At 40.7% G+C, this 20,373-nt stretch overlaps 1 protein-coding gene across 4 annotated transcripts in view; it reads right to left on the bottom strand.

Annotated features, from left to right (window-relative positions):
• dok7a (docking protein 7a) overlaps window positions 1-20,373 on the bottom strand; it is a 62,985-nt gene that overhangs the window by 23,135 nt on the left and 19,477 nt on the right. For all 4 annotated transcript variants that reach the window (XM_081355328.1, XM_081355330.1, XM_081355327.1 and 1 more), the window contains exons 6-8: window positions 5,982-6,074; window positions 4,559-5,331; window positions 1,807-1,855 (exon numbers count right to left, since the gene is read on the bottom strand). In XM_081355328.1, the coding sequence (XP_081211454.1) occupies window positions 1,807-1,855; window positions 4,559-5,331; window positions 5,982-6,074 (915 nt within the window). The remainder of the gene's footprint in view (window positions 1-1,806; window positions 1,856-4,558; window positions 5,332-5,981; window positions 6,075-20,373) is intronic.

Below are 20,373 nucleotides of genomic sequence, written 5' to 3'. Positions count from 1 at the left end.
CATTGAAGTAAAAGAATTGAAAGTGGGGGGGAAATCACATTATGAAATAAATGTTTTTCTCCAAAACACGTTGGCCACAATTATTCATACCCCTTTTATGAGTAAAATATCTCTGAAGTATATTCCCATTAATATTTACCTTTTTTAGCACACCAGGGTGACTAGGAACATGAAATTGTCCAGCTATGACTTCTTGTTTCACAGGAGTTTAAATATGAGGAAGCACAAATGCCAAATTCCCTGAATCATCCATCACAATGAATAAAACCAAAGAATATAGTTTTGATTTGCAACAAAAGATTGTTGAGCATCACAAAATAGAGAGTGGCTGTAAGAAAAACAGCTAAAGAATTGAAAATCCACATTTTGACCATCAGGGCAATAATTAAGAAGTTATAATCAACTAAAAATGTTACGAATCTGCCAGGAAGAGGACGTGTGTCTATATTGTCTTAATGCACAGTGAGGAGGAAAGTTTGAGTGGCCAAAGACTCTCCAATAATCACAGATGGAGAATTGCAGAGATTACTTGAGTCTTGGGGGTCAGAAAGCCTAAAAAAAAATGATCAAACAACCCCTACATCACCACATGTTGTTTGGGAGGTTTTCAAGAAAAATGCTCCTCGCTCATCCAAAAACAAACTCCAGCATATTCAGTTGTCAGACTGTTGACTGGAACTTCAAATGGCACAGAGTTCTGTGGTCAGATGAAACTAAAAAAAGAGCTTTTTGGCAGCAAACACGCTAGATGCGCTTGGTGCACACAAGGATAAAAAGTACCCCATGTGTACAATTTAATATACCATTGGATCTTTAATGTTGTGGGCCTATTTTTCTGCTGGAGGTCCTGGACTTCTTATTCAGATACATGGCATCGTGGATTCTATCAAATATCAACAGATAAAAAATCAAAACCTGACGGCCTCTGCTAGAAATCATATAATGGGCTGTGGTTGGATTTTCCATCAGGACAACGATCCAAAACAAACATCAAAATTAACACAAAAATGTGTTAGGGAGCACAAAATAAAGCTTCTGCCATGACCGTCCCAGTCCCCTGAACTGATGAGTGGAGTGAACTGAAGAGAAGATGCACCAACATGGATCTGGGAATCTGAAGGATCTGGAGAGATTCTGTATGGAGGAATGGTCTTTGATCTCTTATCAGGTGTTCTCCAAACTCATCAGGCATTATAGAAGAAGACTCAGAGCAGTTATCTTGGCAAAATGAGATTGCAAAAAGGTATTTAATAAAAGGGTATGAATAATTGTGGCCAACTTTTGATTTTGGCCATTTTTTTGAATGAAAGATCAAAAGGATAAATGATGCAGATTTATTTTTTACAGCCATTTTTGATCATATTTACCAGGGGTATGATTAATTCTGAGCACGACTGTATATATACACACATATACACACACACACACACACACACACACACACACACACACACACATATATATAGTGCATACATTAAAGTATATTTTAGGATATCATAAATGCTTGGTAGCAAAGAAAATAGAAGCTATAGAAGCTATTACAAAACTACATATAAAGATGTACTAAAGTCCTACTAAAGTGGGTCAAAAAACACTCTAAAGTCAATTTCATTTAATATAAATTAACATGCAATTTAATGCCCTAAAACATTTCATTCTGTTCACACTTAATAAGTAGTCTTTTTAAAAGCATGTTAAAGTGTACTTCTTTTTCTTATGTAGACTCCTTAAATAACCCTTTAAGTATTTCACTATGGGATATGCAGAATGAGGGAGAGGTTGTAAAGAGATATACTGGAGTCTTACTTGGCACAGTGGGCAGTAGAGTCCCTCCAGGATGAGGAAGAAATGTGCCCTGTTTAACAAACACAGAGCAAATCAATTAACATTACATAACACCATAATCAATGCCACAAAGAACTTAACTGGATGCAGTGGATGGAGTCTGTTCTTATTGCAGTACACCAGAGGGTGTTGCTTCCCAATGCTACAGTATAGTATGGAAGCTTATTCCTGCCACAGAATAAAATAAAAAAAGGTAATTGTGATATGTGGCTTCCATAATATAGGGCTGCAACACTTCGCAAAAAAACATGTAATTGTGATTTTTCAAAAAAGTTTGCTGTGCTTATTTGTAGGCCTGTATTATGCAATGGTCTGTCTAAATACTTGATTCTAACTATCTGAAAGGTGTGCAATAAAACTGTTTTCATTGTAGCACACATACGCCACTCACGCTGTTTTCATGGAAGCACACACACGCATACGTCACTCGGAGATCGCGCTGTGGGAACAAACATTCAGGAGCACAGAAAATTAACGCTGCCCTTAACAATTATTTTATTTCAGTTCATCCAATTTTTCATGTTATATTTATATTTAATTTTATTTCAGCTTTGTTTTAACGTGACTTTTAATAGTTTTGGTTTTAGTTGACAATAACAACACTTGTCTCAAGAAAATTTGACCTAGCATCTGCAGTCCTTGGCCCTTATAAAGAAGACACAACACTCTTTTAAAAATCTGTTGTGCATTAAAGGGTTTATCGAGCACAGGTGTGTTAATTGCACTGTGTTGGGTTGCATTTATATTTTTGCACACTTCTACTTCAAACAAAAACCCTGTGACTTTTAATAATAAAATAGCTTCGCTAATGAATCGCTACATCATACAGTATTTATCAGCAAGAAAGGGGTAACATTTATGTATTTAATTCTAAAAATAATTGTAATGTTATACATAAAAAAAAAATCACATTACAAGCAAACCATCGTTCAAAATAACAGCATTTATCTAAAATAGAAAGCTTTTTTAACATTATACACTAGGCTTACAGTTCAAAAGTTTGGGGTTAGTAAGATTATTTTTTGGAAAAAAATTAAAGAAAGTAATTGCCTACTTTTATTCAGAAAGGATGCATTACATTAATCAAAAGTGACAGTAAAGACATTTTAATGTTACAAAAGCTTTCTATTTCAAATAAATCTCTTATGAACTTTATATTCATCAAAGAATCCTGGGGGGAATAATCAGAAATGTTTTTTGAGCATATTATTCCCTCAGGCAGATTACATGTTTTCTTGCATGGATCATCCATGCATCAGTGCACATGGATCTTGCATTGAATGCATCACGTTGTTTGCATTCGCCAAAACTGATTTGCCGAAATCAAAACGTGGACAGTGAAAGGGAATTACCGTTAGCGTGTTACCGTTAGAGTCCGGCTTGAAGCGGAAGCGACCAGACGGCAGAGGATTATGTTCGCAAATCAAACAATGATTTGTCCCAAGACAATGATTAAAAAAAGCTGTGATTGGATGACAGGTGGCGGTGATCATTCTCAAGTGTCGTGATCACCACTGCTGCTGTTGCTGTTGTATCAGTCAGTGGTTAGATCAGCGTAGTAGGCAAGTCAAAAAACGGGACACGAAAGGTCACGCACGGGACAAATAAATTAGGCCCAAAATACAGGATGTCCCGAATTGGCAACCCTATAATCTATGCACTACTTTATGATTCAAAGTGGGCAGAATGCTAGAACTAAGGAGCTGTAACTAATGGAAATAACCGCCATTTTTACTCTTCCGGTTAAATATTGCAGTAGCCTACATGCATCAACAACAGCTTTAAGTTTTCAATGTTGGCAAATTACCATGGTATAAGCAGGATAATCCACGGCTAGCTGTGCATTAAATGATTTGAATGCACTCCGTGGAAGCAACCACTTCGCTTCATGTTGTATGGTTCTTTGCCTCCATGTCATGCATTAAAATCGTTTAATGCACAGCTAGCCTCGGATTATCCTTTATTTATTAATATTATTAGTATTATTATAGAACCAGAAATGAGAACCAATGGTGTAAATGAACACAGTGCCACACTTCACTCTGAAACATGCAATACATATATAATTACAAAAAAAAAAAAAAAAAAAAAAAAAAAAAACACATAACGTTAGTTAATTAAAATGCAGCCTTCACAATATGACTAATGCATTAAGCCATAACACAATAAGGATTTTATCATCCAGCCTTAATCTGTTCATTATTGTAGAAAACGTAAACAGAAAGCGGTGTTATTTTAATGTCACTGAGATTATATTTATATTTAATTTTTATATATATATATATATACATATATATATATATATATATATATATATATATACACATAAACTTATAAATAATAATTTATTTAAAAACTACAATAACAATATTACAATGTACAATATTACAATAAAAAACAATAATAAAAAATGACTATATATACACTGTACATATATATATATATATATAGTCATTTTTATTATTGTTTTTTTTATGTCTATATTAATGTTGTTTTTTTTCCGTTTGAGTTATTTTAGTATATCAAGTTAAGCTAAATTAAAATGAGCAACTAGCTACTAGCTTAAAATGAGGCAACTAACCAAAATAAAATAAGATTTTTAATTTTTTTGGTTTGTTATTTAATTTTATTTCAGTTAAGTTTTTTTTGTGTGTGTTTTTTTTTAGCTTTAGTTTTTGTTTTAAACTATAATAACCCTGAGTAGTGTGTGTACCTTGAGTCCTCTGCAGATGGGGCAGGTAGTGAAGAGCGATTTAGAGCCGGCAGGAGGAAGTGAACAGTTTGCACAATCACAGCAAAATCCCTGAGACTCCTCCCCTTTTATTAAGCCTTCCTTTGTCTTTGACTCCTCCATTTTACCAAGCTCTAGAGAATGAATCAGAGCTGAGCCAGAATCTAATTGGACAGGAGATTCAGAATTTTCTTCAGACTGTTTCTGGACAAATGGCTCTATAAGTCCAGTATCATTTTGAGATCTGCTACTATCTCTGTTGTCCTCTGGAGCTCTGGTGATCTCCAGCAGACTGCGGGGAGAGTCATAAAGGTATCGTAGCGAAGAGGGAATCTGGTATTCATGGTTGCACGTGCACAAGTGTTTCTCTGGGATAACAGGTGGTGGCAGGTTGAACGGCGTTCCGTCTTCCTCCCCCGGACTGGCAGCATCCAGACTGCCACTGTAGGAAGAGAAGCTTCCCGTGTAAGACGAGTGGCTTCCCGTAGCAATGCCGCTGTCGGATGAGTTCTGTCGGCCGGTTTCTTTTAGCTTTCTTGAGCGAACGGGATCAGTCGGGACCTGGAGTCCAGTGGAGAGTTTCTCCTCGACCTGAGATGCTTGCGGGTGAGGTGTTTCTGCAGAGCTGGGCAGAAACAGATCGGTCCACGGCGCAGGGCGACCGCTAATGCTGCAATCTGTGTCCGAGGTGTCAGATGAACCAGATATGCTGCGGTCATCTCCTGTCATCAAAGAGCCGAAACGGGAGCTGGAAGCTTTCAGGACAAAAGAGAGAGCAAAATGATTCATCCTGACTGCACAAATATTTGCTTCTCTCTTCACAGATACCTAAAAGAAGTGCACTTATTTGCAATGTGCACTTGTAGGCTAATTTGATTTCTAAATGTACATTTTTAAACATCTGTACATGCAGATGATATAATATTAATGAAAAAAAATGACACTTAAGTGTACTTAAAGAGACACTTATTTTGATAAGTTGACTAACCTACTAAAGCACATGTAAAATACTTAATTATAATGTTAACTGTATAATGTTAACTGTTATTTGATATTACAATACATAAATTTACTAAATTGCAAATTAATTTTAACAAATATATTTAATACATGACAAGTTTTAATAGAAACTACATGCGTTGGCAGTACATTTATCCATATTTCAAATACAATACAAGCAATTATGAAATTACATAATAACTATATTCTTTGAAAGTATATTATTCCTGTAAGTACTATTTTAAATATGTAAATACTCTTTTGAGTATTTAAGTCTGATGCCATCATACAAACACATGATAACTCCTACTGATAACTAAAGCTTTACATAAATCCTCCAGATTTTGGATGTGGGTTTGGGGATCCCATGTGAGACAAAGGTGAGCAAAACAGGAGACACAGTTACCTGTGCTGTGAGACAGCAGACTGAGTCTCCGTTCCAACTCCTCCGCTTCATGGTTTAGTCTGTCCTGCACTAAAGCGGCATTGACACTGGGCTCTGAGACACAGACAGAGCAAGTTAAAAAGAACTGTGAGAGACAGACAGCCACACAAATACACAAATCAAGCCTTTTGCCACACAATTTACTGATATGCCATGTAAACAAACAAAATAGGGAATGCTGTTTGACTTCAAGTGCTATTTCACTACTCTTTTCCTCGTAGGAAGTTGGAAATTCAGATTTTACAAATGTATTGAAATTGATTGTGTAATTTTTGTATTATTTATTAATTACTATTAAAGTATTGATTCATATTTAGAATTTTTTCAAAGCTCTTATATATATATATATATATATATATATATATATATATATACACACTGAACAAAATTATAAGCGCAACACTTTTGTTTCTGCCCTAATTTTTCATGAGCTGAACTCAAAGATCTAAGACTTTTTCTATGTACAATCTTTCTAAATTTGTGTTAGTGAGCACTTCTCCTTTGCCGAGATAATCCATCCACCTCACAGGTGTGGCATATCAAGATGCTGATTAGACAGCATGATTATTGCACAGGTGTGCCTTAGGCTGGCCACAATAAAAGGCCGCTCTAAATTCTTCGCATATAGTTAATCAGGGTGTTGATTGTGGCCGGTGGAATGTTGGCCCACTCCTCTTCAATGGCTGTGCGGAGTTGCTGGATATTGGCAGGACCTGGAACACGCTGTCGTACACGCCAATCCAGAGCATCCCAAACATGCTCAATGGGTGATCCTTGCAACATGGGGCCGTGCATTATCATGCTGCAACATGAGGTGATGGTCGTGGATGAATGGCACAACAATGAGCCTCAGGATCTCGTCACGGTATCTCTGAGCATTCAAAATGCCATCAATAAAATGCACCTGTGTTCGTTGTCCATAGCATACACCTGTCCATACCATAACCCCACCACCACCATGAGCCACTCGATCCACAACATTGAAAATGATACTGGACTTATAGAGCCATTTGTCCAGAAACAGTCTGAAGAAAATTCAGATTTCCTGGCCAATTAGATTCTGGCTCAGCTCTGATTCATTCTCTAGAGCTTGGTAAAAGGGAGGAGTCAAAGACAAATGAAGGCTTAATAAAACGGGAGGAGTCTCAGGGATTTTTTTAGGCCTTTTGTGTACATAGAAAAAGTCTTAGATCTTTCAGTTCAGCTCATGAAAAATGGGGGTAAAAACAAAATTGTTGTGCTTATAATTTTGTTCAGTGTATATACATATATTGACATGATCACCAGCTGGAGTGCCCTTGATAGCCACCAGAGGGCACTCTACCCCAGACTATTGCCACTCAATCAAGGACTATATTTCCCATAATTCATTGTCCAGTATATCATCATCTATGATTGTCTTCAGCTGTGTCTCATTAGCTCATTACCTCTGCCTATATAAGCCTGGTTATCTCAGTCACTCATTGGCTTTTACATGCAACCAAATTATCCGTTAGTAATTCGATTGAAGGCTCAATTGGACTGAAAAGCCTTCATGTAAACACCTTAATCGATCCGACTGAGCTCGATCCAAACGAAAGTTCGATTGGATAGAAAGGGGTGGTTTATTCCTTTTCTAATCCGATCGAGAGAACATGTAAACACTTGATCGTATTGAAAACCGAAACTGAAAGGACTGTGCATGTGCAATGACATTAAAATAGCGTAATGACGTACAGTATGCCGCTTTCTTGAGCTGTTCTTCCTGTTGAATAAAGTGTCATATAAATGAGTGTCCCGTCATTCTAAATGGAGCAGGACAACGTCCCACCAGTCCAGTCGGATTCTCATCCACAGACAACAGTTTTGGGCGCAGGGAGGGGCATTTTTACTGCGTGATAAATATAAGCAGCACGGCACAACATTTCATATGCTCATTGTCTCCAAATTATGACCAGAAATGGATAAATATTAAGTCTGCTGTTCAAAACAAATAAAGAACCAATGTAGGAGAATAGTTATGCGCAAACAGGGGGAAACTCTGAATATTCATGCAGTGTGCGCATGTCAAAAAATCTATTCCGATTTGAACCTTGAGACATATAAACATGCTCATCAATCCGATCACATGTTTAGTGTTCATGCAAACACTACGGTCAGATTCATCAATCAGAATGAATTCAGTCTGATTGAAACAAAAGTTGTGCATGTAAATGTAGCCCAAAAGGGGTGTGGCTTAGCGTATATAAGCGAGGCTCAGAGGCTGCTTCACTGATTTCTGTCTCTTCAGCGAAGCTCCGCATCGCTGGACTCTGAGGAAGCCGCCGTCGAATCAAGCGACCAGCACGCCGAGGATCTCAGACTGAGGAAGCTGGCCGCCTTCGCCGCCTTCAGCTTTCCCTGCCTGCTTCGCTATCCGGCGAATATATCCTTTCTTGCTCTGTGTTGTGTGTGTTTGTGTGTTCGCCCCGCGACACACTTTGCATCTAAAAGAGCGCGAGGCGTTGGTTCAAATGCCTCGCTCATCCTGTGGCTCGTGCAAAGCCACGCTCAGCGACGGAGACCGCCATGTGATCTGCGCTCTCTGCCTGGGCTTCGACCACGCAGCCCTCGCCCTTTCTGCGGGCGGCTGCGAACTCTGCGAGGATATGCCGATGTCGACCCTGCGGGCTCGACTTGCCATGTTTGAGGATCCTCCCCTTCTCCGGCTGCCTCTTCCGGGCCGCGTAAAAAGAAACGCCGCTCTCAGAGGCCTCCCGAGCCGGGCATGACAGCTGAGCGCTCGCCGGAACCCTTCCCGCGAGCCTCGCTCTCTCCTTCTCCCCCGCCCTTCACCGACGCACAGCGGCCAGCCACTGCCCGCACTGCCGTCGCCTCAGGGGATGAAGCAAATGACGCCGCTGACAGCTGCTCTCTGCTGGCTTTAGGCAGCGAGGAATAGTCGGGCTCTCACCGCTCTGCCTCCTCGACTCAAGAGTCTAGCCGGTCCCGCGCCAGTGTCGACGCGGAGCTTCTCCGCCTCCTCACCAAAGCAGTCGACCGACTGGGTCTGGACTGGTCCCCGCCGAAGCACTGCACCTAATCGGCTCGACGGGTGTTTTCTGCCTAGCCGCCGCCAAGCGCCAGCCTCTAGGTCAGCACCCTTCCTGCCTGAGCTCCACGCGGAGCTATCAAAGTCATGGAATGTGCCCTTCTCCGCTAGACTCCGCTCTTCAGTCTCCTCGGCTCTCTCCCAGGTGGACGGGGCCGCCGAGAAGGGGTATGCAGGCATCCCCCCCGTGGAGGAAGCTGTGGCAACGCACCTTTGCCCGTCGTCTGCCAGATGGCGCTCAAAGTCCGCCCTGCCGTCCAAAGCCTGCAGGACCACCTCAGATCTCGCCGGCCGCGCTTTCGCCGCCTCCGGCCAAGCTGCCTCTGCCCTGCACTCCATGGCTGTGCTCCAGATCCTACAAGCTGACCTCCTCCGTGATCTGGATGAGAAGGGCCCGGATCACACAGCATTAACGGATTTGCGCAGCGCTACGGACCTTTCGCTCCGTGCCACCAAGACCGCTGCACAAGCCATCGGCAGATCTATGGCCGAGCTCACCGTCATCGACAGACATCTATGGTTGACGCTGGCGGATATGAGTGAGTCAGAGCGCGCTGTGTTCCTCAATGCCCCGCTCTCGCCCACCGGCCTCTTCGGCCCTGTGGTCAGTGGGATTGTGGATCGCTTCTCCGGAGTGCAGAAGGCATCACAGGCGATTAACCTCTTCCTGCCCCGCCGCTCGAGCCCAGCCGCAGGCCGCTCTCAAGCTCAGCCTCCTGCGCGCAGCTCCACACAGCGCTCTTCTCGGCCACCTACTGCTTCGCAGCGACGTCAGGGCGGCCGCCCTAGGTCGCGCTCGACCAGCCGTCACAGACCGCCGCCCCCCCCGGGGTCCGCGGCCCAAGGTAACGCTCAAGTCTGAGCCCGCGAAGTCCTCCTAGCAACCGTAAGGAGGAAAAGATGGCTGAGTCCCGCTGAGGCCGGACCACCATCAAAGCGCCCAGCTCTGTCAGTCCCCTCAAGTCAGGCTACTGCAGCAGCTTACACCGCAGCCAACGAGCCAGTAATACCACTCGCTCGCCTGCACACAAACGCCGTTTTTACGGCGGCCCAGATAAATCTCAGAAAGAGTATAAATTCGGGTTTTCCAGCTCCGGCCGAAGGTGTCATAAGTGTAGAAAATGTGCCCACTCCCATGTGCTCACTGCTACACACAAACACGGTCCCCATGGTAACGCGCTCACAGCGCTCTCTCATAAAGCGGACACACGCCGCTCAAGTACTAAGTGTAGTAAATGTGCCCACAACTCTGTGCTCACACCTACCCGCTGCCCGCTCTGCCATTCAGTTACCTCGGGTTACAGACCCCCTAAAGCTCCCAAACACTGGCCGTGTTATGAGTGCAAACTCAGCGCCCGCTCACGAGCACGCGCACTCACTCTCAGACACGATAAACCCCACGCCGTTTTCGCGCCAGGGGTGTTTGACAGCAAAACGCGCTCCGTCCCTAGGGATCGAGCCACCGTACGCTGTACAGCCGGCCAGCACTGTTTACCAGCCATCGTGTTCGAGCACCGGCGGCTGTGATACAGGTTCCCCATCCCGCGCAGCGCGGCGATCTGAACCCAGAGACCATTCGACCCCTAGCTATGCGTGCAAAAGCATGGGAAGCTATTCAGGGCGCGTCAGAATGGGTGCTGAATACTATAAAACACGGCTATTCGCTTCAATTCGCTCGTCGCCCCCCGCGCTTTCGAGCGCAGACGGAGACGAAAGTGAGTTTAGAAGCAGCGCACCTGCTTCAAGCAGAAATAGCGAAGCTGCTGCGCAAAGGGGCTATAGAACAGGTTCATCCTTCTCTGAGCGAGTCGGGCTTTTACAGCCGTTACTTCCTCGTACCCAAGAAGGACGGAGCGTTAAGACCTATTTTAGATCTGAGACATCTGAACAAAGCCCTCATGAGACGGCCATTCAAAATGATTACAACCAGACAAATCCTCGCGCAGATTCGCCCAGGAGACTGGTTTATTTCTCTCGATCTAAAGGACGCGTACTTTCAGATCCAGATAGCTCCCCGTCACGGGCCATTCTTGAGATTCGCCTTCGACGGTCGAGTATATCAATACACAGTCCTGCCGTTCGGCCTGTCTTTAGCACCCCGTACATTTACGAAATGCATAGACACGGCTCTCGCTCCCCTGAGAAGACAGGGAATGCGAATACTGAACTATCTGGACGATTGGCTTATTCTAGCGCAGTCGGAGACGGAACTTGTGTCTCACAGAACAGCGCTTCTCAGCCATCTGGAGGGTCTGGGTCTTTCGGTCAACTGGACCAAGAGCTCGTTATCGCCCCGTCAGTCAATTTCCTTTCTTGGAATAGAACTAGACTCGGTGGCTATGACGGCCAGATTGTCGGAGCAGCGCGCGCGCCGCATCCGTCACCTCGCCGCGTCCCTCAAAATAGGCAGCCAGGTTCCGCTGAGGACATTCCAGCGTATCCTGGGGCATATGGCCTCAGCTGCAGCAGTGCTTCAGCTGGGCTTATTGCGCATGCGCCCGCTTCAACGCTGGCTGAAAGCGCGCGTGCCCCCCCGCGTGGATTACCCTTTCAATAAATTACTGCATTTGGATCCTCAACCTTTGCGTCTCCAAGCAGTTTATGACACACACACACACACACACACACACACACACACACACACACACGTATATATATATGTGTGCTTTTGATATTTTTATAAGTTTTTCTTAAATATTTTTATTTAGCTTTAATTTATTATTTAATATATTTCATATTACTTCATGTATATATGAAGACTTCAAATGCAAAAACTTCCATTCCATCCATCTGACATTTTTCTTTTAAATAAACATTTTTATCAGCTCCTTTGTTCAAATTCAGTAATATCATTTTAATGGCAATGAGAGGGTTTTTAGTCAGTTATTGAAATGCCTTATTTTAAAAAATGTCACTAATAAGAGTAAAATTAAAACCATAAAAATGTTAATTTAAAAGAAAAATGTCAAACGGACAAAGTTTTTGCATATTATATACAAGGTTTTTGCATATATATATATATATATATATATATATATATATATATATATATATATATATATATATATATATATATATATATATACACATTTTTTTATTACTCAACAGGTGAGTAATGTATTTTATTGAACAGAGAAATTGCCATATAGCTCTCTAACAGAGTTCATTGTAAAGCATAATCTATTGTGAAGAGTCATTTCATTACGGTGGTTGTAGCGCTGTGTTGGAATTTATGTTCAAGGAAGTACAGTGTCTATTAATGGGTATAGCTACTGTCTTCAGCTAGTCAGTTTGAGATCATTTCCATCTAAACTCTATATCCCTAATAGTGAACATTTTATGAGCAGTAGGATAACCATATTTATCAGCACAGTCACACAGAGCCGAAGCACAACTAAAACAATATTATTCAGCAAAATGCATGTAGTTTTGTTTTTTAACTGCTAGAGGGCCAAAAATTACTGTTAACCTTTTTTTATATAACTTAAGAAACAACAATAGTGCAATGGCCTAAAGGCAGTTCACATTCTTGTCGACATTATTTAGAAGGTAAAAGATAGAAAATTCTTAAGCGCATTGGGAACATTGGGAACGTGTTTGTAAAAAGTTCTGGAAATTTACTAAAATTGCGCATTCCAAAGTGATTCACATTATGGAGAAGCTCTGGTAATTATGACATCACCTTTCGTCCCATATTAATCCAAACCTGTTTCAAGTTTGGCTTAAGATGATACTGGTTCATTGAACTGATGGTTTGAGATTGACGACTAGAGAAAATCGCAGCATCGCCATTTAAAACTTATCATGATACGAGGGTCAGTGCTTTTTAAAACATTTACTGATATTGCTGCATCCATATTTGTCAATTTATGGCCTGACAGATGGATACACATTGTGTGTACTAGTAAACTACAGGGACACGTTGACCGCATGTAAGGGGGTTACAGCAGATCGACTCAGTGTTTATCTAACACTTAAAGTGCTATTAATAGAGCAGACATGTGGATGAGATGGCAAATAGCCAGAGAATCACTGACGCTGTCAGATATTTGCCGATCATCACCGAACAACAAGTATCCTAAGGGACATAATAAACACGGATGTATCGGGTTGTTTCAAACATTTTGCATGCAAGTTTTCTGACTTCATTTATAGCAAAGCAATGGCCTAACATTGGCTGTCTACGTATTTGTCTTCAGCGAAGTATCAGGGCAATGGCCACACCTGCTGTGGTACAGGAACAGCTTTGCTTACATTACAGTACTGCGAGAGAGAGGATGAGGTTACAGCGTTCTCTGGGTTATCAGGAATGCTTGGGAATATAAACAGTGACTTTGACCCCTTGATCTCCCCAGTCTTCTCAGAATAGGAGAGATGATCAAGTTCTGATTGGTCAGGATGAGGTGTGAAACACGCTGATTGGCTGTGCCGATATGTAAACTCTTATTAGTGTCTTAAATGTCCCAGTAAAAAACCATAGAGCTGATCTTGCATGAATTATACCAGGGGCTTTTAAAACTGGGGATTTAAATTTCAGAGAGAGAGAGAGAGAGAGAGAGAGAGAGAGAGAGAGAGAGAGAGAGAGAGAGAGAGAGAGAGAGAGAGAGAGAGAGAGAGAGAGAGAGAGAGAGAGAGAGAGAGAGAGAGAGAGAGAGAGAGAGAGAGAGAGAGAGAGAGAGAGAGAGAGAGAGAGAGAGAGAGAGAGAGAGAGAGAGAGAGATTACATAATTCTATAAAACCTACACAAATTACCCACCACACTATTTCATATTAATAAATAATAAAAAATGTACAGTGTTCGCACCGCAGAAACTAGGAACAATTTTAGTTCAAGGAACTCCATTTGGAGGAACTAATTTAGGTCCTACTTCAGAGTAGGGTCTAAACCAGCACTATAGGAACTACCCGTGACGTTAGTGTACGCTGATTGACCGAACGCGCACGGAACACCAGCACCCGCCATTTTTAAAACAGCTAGAATGTAAACACACAGATTATAGCCTATATATTTACTAGAGATGCACCGATTACAATTTTCTAGGCCGATTCCGATTTCCGATTTTTCATTGAGTTTGACCTGCCGATACCGATTTTAGCCGATTCCAATTTTTTTTTTCTAACCACTTTACAGCACACACAAATATTTATTTTCGATCTTTTCTTTAACCCTTTCACGCGTAAGTTTTAAATATTCTAACTGACACCCCCACCCCCAGAGTGAGTCAAACTTTCCCTTTAATGTTTCCATGGCGACGCGTCACGCGATACACCGCAGCCACAATAATCATAGACTGTAAAAAATAGACAATAATATGACAGATGTGTCGCTTTTATTTCGCTTTTCCTTTTTTATTCAAAATATTCACAAACTTGCTTACCATGTCATCAACTAGCCTATCTGATATTCCGATTCTCAAATACGTGTAAGTGAGTGTGTTTGGCCGTTTAAAACCTTTATAAATAATCTTGATCTATAACATGAGATGGGCGCCGCAATGTTGTCCTGTCAGTCGGATTACCAGCATGTGAATTCATCAGTTTCTCCCGAAATAAATGCAAGAAAGTGGCCAGTGAACTGAGAAGAATAGAGTAAACTTTATAGTTACTTCCACTATGTTTGTCTGATATGAATAACACATGTCGGCAAATTATATTTGAATAGATTGTTATTGCTGCTTCCACAGACATCAGTGTGTATTTTACAAACTCCAAATGTATTGTTTTACCCGTGCTTATGTGTATTTAAATATCTGAAACCTAAAATAAATATTATGAGGTTGAAAACACTGCTTAGTTGTGATATATGACAGCGCTGAACGCTGAACGCGCGAAAGCACAGTTTGAATCTGGTAGTTATGCGACGTCACTAGACAATGAAAATGTGGCACCGTACTCTCAGTGGCACAGAAATAAAAATCCCATATATGAGACTGCTCAAAAGGTTAATCATGCGGCACCAGAGTGCATTTGACCGGCATAAAATCGGCACATGTCAGACTGACCGGCCGGTCGCCGGTCATGGCCGATCATGGCCGATCACGTGAAAATCGGCCAATTCCGGTCACCAGCCGATCAATCGGTGCATCTCTAATATTTACTCCATAAACTAACTATACAAACATGGAAAACAGTGATAGATGGGTCTCTAAACCTTCATGCTGAAGAGAAAATCCAACGCAACTTTGAGGGGACCAAGCCAAACATGATTATTTTTATCTGCCCAGCTACAGTAGCAACACTGGACATCAACCACACGGCATAACGTTAGGCTAATAACCTTTTTTTCATATACTGTCTACTTTCTATAACAGTTCTAGCCTATCTAATAAGATATTAAACAGTACTGTTAGACAGATTGGGGCAATTCCACGCAAAACTGTCACATCCATAACGCCAACACAATGCCATGTTATTTAGTTGGCGTTATGGATGTGACAGTTTTGCGCGGAATTGCCCATTGCTAACTAATAAACACAGAGAATGCGAGCATTATTTGCTCTGGCGTTCTCAGCGCCGCCAAAATAAAGGTACGTCGCGCCATCAAAATAAAAGTCACAGTGCTTGCGTCACTCCCTTACCCCTCCTACCAGTTCCTATGGACACTTGGCCAGTGTGAACGCAAACAGCAAAACCGAGTTTGGGGGAGAGTAGTTCTTAGAACTGTTTAGAAATGGACAGTTCCTAGAACTAAGTTCCTGTAACTACTTGGTCGGAAAGCGGCTATAGATGGGTCTCTAAACATTTTATGTTGAAGAGAAAATCCAACGCAACTTTGAGGGGACCAAGCCAAACATGATTATGTTTATCTGCCCAGCAAGCAACACTGGACATCAACCACACGGCAAAGGCTAATAACCTTTTTTTCATATACTGTCTACTTTCTATAACAGTTCTATCTAATAACATATTAAACAGTACTTAAACAGTAACAGCAAAACTGAGTTTGGGGGTGAGTAGTTCATAGAACTGTTTAGAAGTGGACAGTTCCTAGAACTAAGTTCCTGTAATTACTTGGTCGGAAAGCGGCTAATGTGTGCTCTGTATCTGTTTGTAGTTATTAAACCATGCACAATTCTCCACTGAAGGTCCCTGGGGCTTTCCTCAATGGGAGGTTTTACAAGGTCCTCCAGCTACTTTAGGGGAAGTGCCTGATCCAAAATTCTCCTGCCATTTAGATTATTTTAGTCCCTCAAAAGAGTTCATATGTGAGACTTTGACACATGTGACATACAGTGCTTTTTTCCCCGTTTCACTGAAAAGTTCCATTTCGGGAGTCTTGAAGGTAAGCAAAGTCCCTTCCCTTTCTTGAAAAGCATTAAAAGCAGGTGCAATTTTTAACTCTGGGAAAAATATATCAATATATTCATTTGATGTCTCCAAACCATGTTTAAAATCCATTGGCAAACATTCAAAAAGATCATTCAACAGTCTCTGTGTCAAGCAAATTGACCTCACACCCAGCTTAGCGGTCAGCATCTCAGCAGACATCCATTCATTTGTTGTTATTAAATGTCCAATCTTTGTAATTCCAGCATTCCTTAAAACAGTCCTCATTGTCGATGACTTCAAAATGTCTAAGTCCACAACAGGATTGTGCAACAGGGGTTCTTCTCTAAAAAGGCCTTGCACATCCTGGAGATTCCTTGATATATGTAATATTTTCCAGGCTTTCAACATAGATTGATAAAAAGGTGTCAATCCAGACAAATCAACTCCTTGATTGTCCATTAGAAAGAGATCCTTTTCTAAGGAGGGCACAAGCTACTCCAGCCCAGCTTCTTTTCCATAAAGTAGTCTTTTTGCTGTCTGAAGTCTAAAAGTCTTTATTCTGCTTTTAATGTCCACCAATCCTTGGCCTCCTTCTTGTCTGGGCAGATATAACGCAGATGCTTTTGGCCAATGCTTGACGTTTTTGAACACTTTCCACCAATTCCTCAGGGGGTTCTAAGACAGTCATTTTATGCCATAAGGATGAGGCTACAAGGTTGTTGCAGACCAAAACTCAACCCATGTACAATAGCTGGGGGAGCAGCCAATTCCAGTGAGACAACCGAGCACACCAAGGCACACCGAGACGTGCCTTGAAACACGCAGCTTTGTATGATGCATTGACGAAATTTCCACTGAAACAGGAAGCTAAGGCGGGACATATTGAATGGCTCCTCCCACTTTTCAAATAGCCAATAACGTTTAGTTTACCTCACAAACTGCAAGTCGAACTTGACAGCACCATGGAAGCGAATCTGAGCACTGGTGATAAATTGAATGTGAATAAATTCTCAAATAAGTGCCCCTATTATGCTTTTTTAAAGTTTCCTAATGTTGTTTTGGAGTCTCCTACAACAGGTTTACATGCATCAAAGGTCAAAAAGCTGTTTCATTTTCTCATAATATACATTTGCACAACACCACATTTTTCAGTGATTCTCAAACAACTCGTCAGATGAATATCATGAATATCAACTCGTCAATCTCTCTAAATCCCTCCTTTCCGTGAGCTTCTCTGCTCTGATTGGCCAGACAGCTCAGTCTGTTGTGATTGGTTTACCTCGTACCTTACGTGGTTTACCTCGAATATTATTCGAATATTAAATAAAATAAGGAATGGAATTCGAATAGTATTATAGAGGAAGATTGACAGCCCTAGTGTGTCATGCAGGTATCTGTCTCTTTTTAACATTGATGGACTCAATCTAACCGTTACTCCATCTAGGTTTTGATCATCGTTCTGAATCCAATCTGGATGTAGTCTTTGACAAAAACGCAATTTTCTCTCTTTTTTTTGCTCAAAATGTTCCTTAATTTATTTATTTATTTATTTAGAGAAACAGGGACAGCGTACAATAAACATTAACCTCAAGGGGAGAGATGCATAGTAGCCTACCAGGTTTTAGCTCAAGAGCTAATTTCCACCTGTAGTCCCTGGGCAGGCTGATGTTATAATAAAATACATAATACATCATACATACATGAATAATGAAATTTACATTGACCAAATAAATAATAAAAAAAAAATCAAGTCTTCACATGCACAACATCGGTCACATGTGGGTGAAAATTTGATTTGACAAAAGCCATTTCTTTGCCAGACGTGAGAACGTGTTAGAGTTTGTGCTTCTTATCAGCTCTATAGGCAACATATTCCACTGACGAGCGGCCACACAAGAAAAAGCATAGTTTTAGTTTTTTAAAGCATAGTAAAAGCTTAATTATTAAACTTACCCACATTCAAGTGTTAATAAAGAATGAATGCATGAAGCTAGAATGAACATGAAGCTTGTTTGTTTAACCCTCTGAGGTCTGAGCTGTTTTCTGGGCCCTGGAGGTGTTCTGACATGCTCTGACATTTGTGGTTATTTCTGTTACTTGTGACATTTTCATGGCTAAAGTCTAATTACACTGTATTCAGCACAAACTCTGCTACAATAATATATCAGCAGCATGTATGTAAAAGTTTGTAGTTTTGAGATAATGACATTTATGCGTGGTTTGTGAAAATACAAAAATAAATTCTCACTGAAATAAGGTCATGAAACCCATACTGATTATTTCTTCACAAGACTTTTGAAAATTGTAACACGTAGCCTAGAATATTTGCTCTAAAACTATGTGAGAATCACCCTGACTGCTCATTCAGAGAAGACAATATATTGATTTAAAAATTTTACGACGTGTTTTGTGTTAGAAAGCAATATGCGAAGGGGCGGATCACCTCATTAATATGAAAGCTTTCCACACCTGAGAAAGACAAAGAACCTCCCTAATGGCCCTATTAGGAGCTTATCAGGGCCCATCATTCTGACCAACCTTGCACAAAGAATGAGGAGATTTAAAAAAGAATGGCTTTTAAAATTGTTTGGATTTATTTACAACACAACATAATCCAAAGATACACAACAAAAAAGCACTTATTGAAGAAAGAGACCTTTGTGCCATTCCTAAAAACATTGTACATACCTTTCATTTTCTAAGGTGTTTGATTTTCACTTTACCATGTTCATGTACAGAGACATGTACTGTGAATGTTGAAGTCAGCAGGACTCAGTGGCATCTGGGCCCTGAAAAAAAAAAAAAGTGAACATACTGATATCAAGAGAAAGGCCGGCACGATTTTGGGAATACATTTTAGATTTTTCTTGTTAAAATTGCTTTTTAATTCACAGAATACACACACACACTCACACAAATGTTTCCAACAATATATAATGAACACCAGGTTTGTTGTGCCTTGTAGGTATAGGCTATGCGCAGTGCTGCATAAAATAATAACAATATAGCAGCCTATATATATTTTCAAAAAGATTTCAGTAACAACTAAGCTAGAGAAAAATATATTGATTATCATGTTACTTCAAATGTTTCCATTCGTTATGATGATATGAAATGAGATAATAGTAAAAACATGAAGCCGTTTGGAGCGTTTTGCTTTTCCAAAATATGATACATTCAAACGCGATCGCGATCAAAAATATGATACATTAAAACGCGATCGCAATCAAAAATATGATACATTAAAACGCGATTGCGATCAAATATAAAACATTATGGTTAGGCCTACCATATACATAGCCTATCTACGTTTGAGCAGATATCCACAAACACAGTAACAGTAAACACGGGTCTAAATATTATAATATTCACCATATATCTAGCAACAGTTCAACTGCAATGTGAAATTTATGCAACAATAGCAAACTAATATGTAAGAATTTCTTACCTTATCTTTCTTGTCTTCAAATATCGTTCTTCTTCTTCTGATGTAAATCCAATGTAAGCTCAGGCACGTCTTTCAAACTCGACGAAAAGTGAAGTGAAGTGTTTTGTTGTTGAGGTAATGAGGGCGATCGCGTTCCATGTGGAGATTTGCATGTGAATATCTTTTGCGCGAGTGGGCGTGGCCGAATTAAAAATAATTAGGAAGCGTTTGAGAAGCTGGAAATCTTGTTGGTTTTATACAAATTACTTAAACAGAGAATATTTGTTTTCGTTTTGAATCCGATCATTTAAAAGTACACACTTAAATGTTTAGAAAGGTGTATGGCTCATAAATGTGTAACAAGTATTCGCTGAGTTTTGTTTCAGTTTATAGACGTGCTCAAGAAAAAAAAGTTCACCGCGACGGAGAGGCAGAACGCACACACTGTTTATTTTCTTTATTTTACAAAAGCACAATGTTTTGATTTGATTGGAAGTGGACACATACAAAAGTAGAAATACCACAGATTCTTTTTTTATATTTATTTTTTCTGTATGACCATAAATGACGGAGAAATTTAAGTTTAA

The sequence above is a fragment of the Scardinius erythrophthalmus genome (genome assembly GCF_964197995.2).
Source record: "Scardinius erythrophthalmus genome assembly, chromosome: 2".
NCBI classification, from domain to species: domain Eukaryota; kingdom Metazoa; phylum Chordata; class Actinopteri; order Cypriniformes; family Leuciscidae; genus Scardinius; species Scardinius erythrophthalmus.
The sequence above is the reverse complement of the archived record's forward strand: the minus strand, read 5'-3'. Positions and strand labels throughout refer to the sequence as shown.